Below are 3,260 nucleotides of genomic sequence, written 5' to 3' on the forward strand. Positions count from 1 at the left end.
GCCGGGGTTCCCGGATGCGGGCGCGCTCGGCGGTTATAAAGGGCCGGGGGAAGGCGGGAGCGGCTGCAGTTTGAATCGCGGCGGGTCGGGGTAGGTTGGTGTTGTCGCCCGAGCTCGGTGCGTGCGGGACGTTCTCTGCCTCAGCCTGCCACCCACCTTCGCGGCGCTGCACTCCGGTTCGCCATGGTGAGGAGCCGCGGGGGCCGTTCGGGTGGGTGGCGGTGGCGCTGCCGCCGGGGGTTGTCGGGGCTGAGGCGCTGCCGCCGCTGCGGGTGGCGGAGGAGCGCGCGCGGGCCGGAGCGGCGGGTGAGGGCGCGGGCGGCGCGCGGCGGGAGCAGGGGGTGGGGGGGCGATCGCACGCGCACTGGCGCCGAAGGGGACAGGACGGGGAGAGCCGACCGCGCATGCGCGCGGGGAGCGGCCTGTGCAGTGGCCGGCGCGCACGCGCCCCGGCGCCGCGCGTGCCCCTCTGCGGGGGGGGGGGGGGGGGGGGGGAGGAGCGGGGCGCATGCGCGGAGGGCGGGGTTGGGGGGGACATGAACTCCTGATTTTCCCTTGGCATTGCCAGGCTGGCGGGAAAGCTGGGAAGGACTCCGGGAAGACCAAGACCAAAGCAGTGTCCCGTTCCCAGCGGGCTGGATTGCAGGTGAGCAGGGGCTGGGGCGTGGGTGAGGTGAAGTCAGGCAGATCTTCCATCTGTTGGTTGGTTGTACTTCATGGAACCTGTGCACTCTGCCGTCTGCCTGTTGTCCCAAGTGGTGTAAGGATCTTAAGCCAGACATGGATTTAGACCTTTTTGCATATCCGTGCAGGAGGCAAAATAATAACCATATGGCTGCTGCTGTTTGTGCTGCAAATTGTGAAGTTGCTGATGTGAGTGTGAAATGCGGTGTCCTTAACTGGTTTCTCAAGTGAAACACAGCCTGTGCATCTGCCACTGGGACTTCGCAGCCCAGGATGTGGTTTTGTGCAGTGGCTTTGCCGTCACAGCCTGTTCACGCTTCTGGTTTTTTTCCAGTTCCCTGTTGGCCGCATCCACAGGCACCTGAAGTCTAGGACGACCAGCCATGGACGTGTGGGAGCCACAGCTGCTGTGTATAGTGCTGCAATCCTGGAGTACTTGACAGCTGAGGTAAAACCTGCAGGGGGTGCAAGCAAGTTGGTCAACTCCCAAATGCCGTAATGACCAGAGCCTGCTGTATTTTGCCAGTTTGGACTGGGTTACGAGCTCTTCACTTGCTTTGAGCCAGTTTCAAGTGCATACATTATCAGAAGACCATGAAATATGTGTGCTCTGCATTTCACACAAATTTGGTGCTGTGACTTGCAGGAAAAATGCAAGTGTGAAGTAACTTATAAAACGGGCCATTACAGCATGTCATATCTCCTGTAAACACTCTTCTTATTGGGAAAACTAAATGTAGAGCTCCAAAGGAGGAACCCTTTTGGAAGAGGCATTGTTTGCTGTCTCAGTGTCACTAATGGTGACACAGTATTTGAAACAGCTGAGACTGTGCAGTTGGTCTCACTTGATTGTGTAACTGTTCAAAAATGGTCTTGTCCCAGGTCCTTGAGCTGGCAGGAAACGCATCCAAAGACTTGAAGGTGAAACGTATCACTCCCCGTCACTTGCAGCTTGCCATTAGAGGAGATGAAGAGTTGGATTCTCTGATCAAGGCAACAATTGCTGGTGGTGGTATGTCAGTTGCTTGCTGTTTGTGTTTGGTTGGGTGGAGGAACTGTCTCAGACTACAGGTTGCTTAGTGCTGTCACTTTCATTTGAAGTACAAAGCTTAGGAAAACTGTTGAGAAATCATGTGGTCTTAATTGTTGCTCTTTCTTAGGTGTAATACCGCATATCCACAAGTCTCTCATTGGCAAGAAAGGACAACAGAAGACTGTCTAAAGGATACCAGGATTCCTTGTTATCTCAGGACTCGAAGTACTTAATTTGTCCAGTGTTGGTGATTCCAGTGGACTGTATCTGTGAAACACAATTTTGCCTTTTTTTAACTTTGAGAAGCTAAAGCTCCCTTGAGCTTTCTAACAAACCAAATTTCTGCATTGAAGTCTTAACTGTATTTAAGTGTTACCATGGCTTCAAAGAAGCTATTGTGTTTGTAGTGGGTTTTAAGTGAGTTGACTGTTTCTAGATTGGTTTGAGTAAGTAAAGGAAATGTTTGGTTTTGTACAGATGTTTCATCCACTAGAGTGGAAATACTCAATAAATGTTATGTCAAGACTGATTCGTCTCTTCATGGGGGAAAGGGTCAGGGAGGAGGAGGTGGTAAGATAAGGTGAAGGGATGTTGAAAATCTGTGCTTCACTTGATTTTCTTTGTTAGCATCTGGCCCCTCTACTGTTTCAGCTTGTAAAAGAAGCTTTGGGGAGAGCCGTGTGTGAGCAGGGGCTGTACTGCAGCAGCCCTTAACTTCTGCCATGCAGCAGCATCCTCAGTAGTGGATTACGGGGGGTTCTGGTCACATCTTCAGCTGTTCTTTTCCAGCTCTCTGCAAGTTCATTTTTTACAGCAAAGCCCTGCTTATTGCTGCGGTCAGGGAAACCTTGTGGTGAAGCAAAAGGGGATGGTTACTGTGTGTGGCTGGGGGCAGTGGCCTTCCAGAACTGCATCCAGCAGTGAAACACTTCAAATGGAGATGCTTTTGCTGTGACCAGGCTCTTCTGTTTCTATAAGCTCTTCCAGGCAGTAATCTCTGCCGCAGCACTATAGCTGGGAGGCGGTGACCTAGATCGGAGATGCTGGCTAGACCTATATTAACTGCGCTCCTCCTGGCGCTGCGGTGCTTCCCTGGAGCAGCGCCCGAGCGCTTTCTTCGCGGCAACGCCGTCCTTGCCGGGATGTAATTGATGTCACTAGTTACAGGGAGCATTTACGAGGTGCTAACAAGTACCCTGAGGCCCTGTAAGCACCGACGGCGCTCGGGATCCTCTCCCTTCGGTGCGGGAGCGCGCATGGTACTTTTCCATCGTGACGGCTCCTTCCCGAGGCCGGGCGGGCGGGGAGCGTCCCTCCCGCCGGGGGCGCTCCCGTCCCCTTCCCGCCCCTCCCGTCCGGGACGATCCCAACGCTCCCGTCCCGTCTCCTTCCCGCCCCTCCCGGCCGGGACGATCCCGATGCTCCGCTCCCGTCCCGTCCCCGCCCCTCCCGGCCGGGTGAGCGGCGGAGCCCCGGGCGGGCGGGGCGGCGCATGCGCGGCGGGGCCCGGAAGCGGCCCGCGGTGGTGCCGGTGCGAGCGGCG

The 3,260-nt window shown here is 55.7% G+C and overlaps 1 protein-coding gene across 1 annotated transcript; it reads left to right on the forward strand.

Annotated features, from left to right (window-relative positions):
• Positions 1-2,246, forward strand: LOC113964642 (histone H2A.Z). Its single transcript, XM_027677145.1, has 5 exons — positions 1-186; positions 569-646; positions 1,019-1,132; positions 1,567-1,696; positions 1,845-2,246. The coding sequence occupies exons 1-5, from the start codon at positions 184-186 to the stop codon at positions 1,904-1,906; spliced, it is 387 nt and encodes a 128-aa protein (XP_027532946.1). The 5' UTR covers positions 1-183; the 3' UTR covers positions 1,907-2,246.
• The last annotated feature ends 1,014 nt before the right edge of the window (positions 2,247-3,260 follow it).

Source organism: Neopelma chrysocephalum, unplaced genomic scaffold (assembly GCF_003984885.1).
Source record: "Neopelma chrysocephalum unplaced genomic scaffold, ASM398488v2 Primary Assembly neopelma1_42b, whole genome shotgun sequence".
Lineage (NCBI taxonomy): Eukaryota > Metazoa > Chordata > Aves > Passeriformes > Pipridae > Neopelma > Neopelma chrysocephalum.

Bases quoted from the DNA above. Each gene is read 5' to 3' on its own strand.
- LOC113964642 (XM_027677145.1), top strand. The intron at 1,133-1,566 runs GTAAAACCTGCA...GTCTTGTCCCAG, and splicing joins TGGAGTACTTGACAGCTGAG to GTCCTTGAGCTGGCAGGAAA. The intron at 1,697-1,844 runs GTATGTCAGTTG...GCTCTTTCTTAG, and splicing joins GGCAACAATTGCTGGTGGTG to GTGTAATACCGCATATCCAC.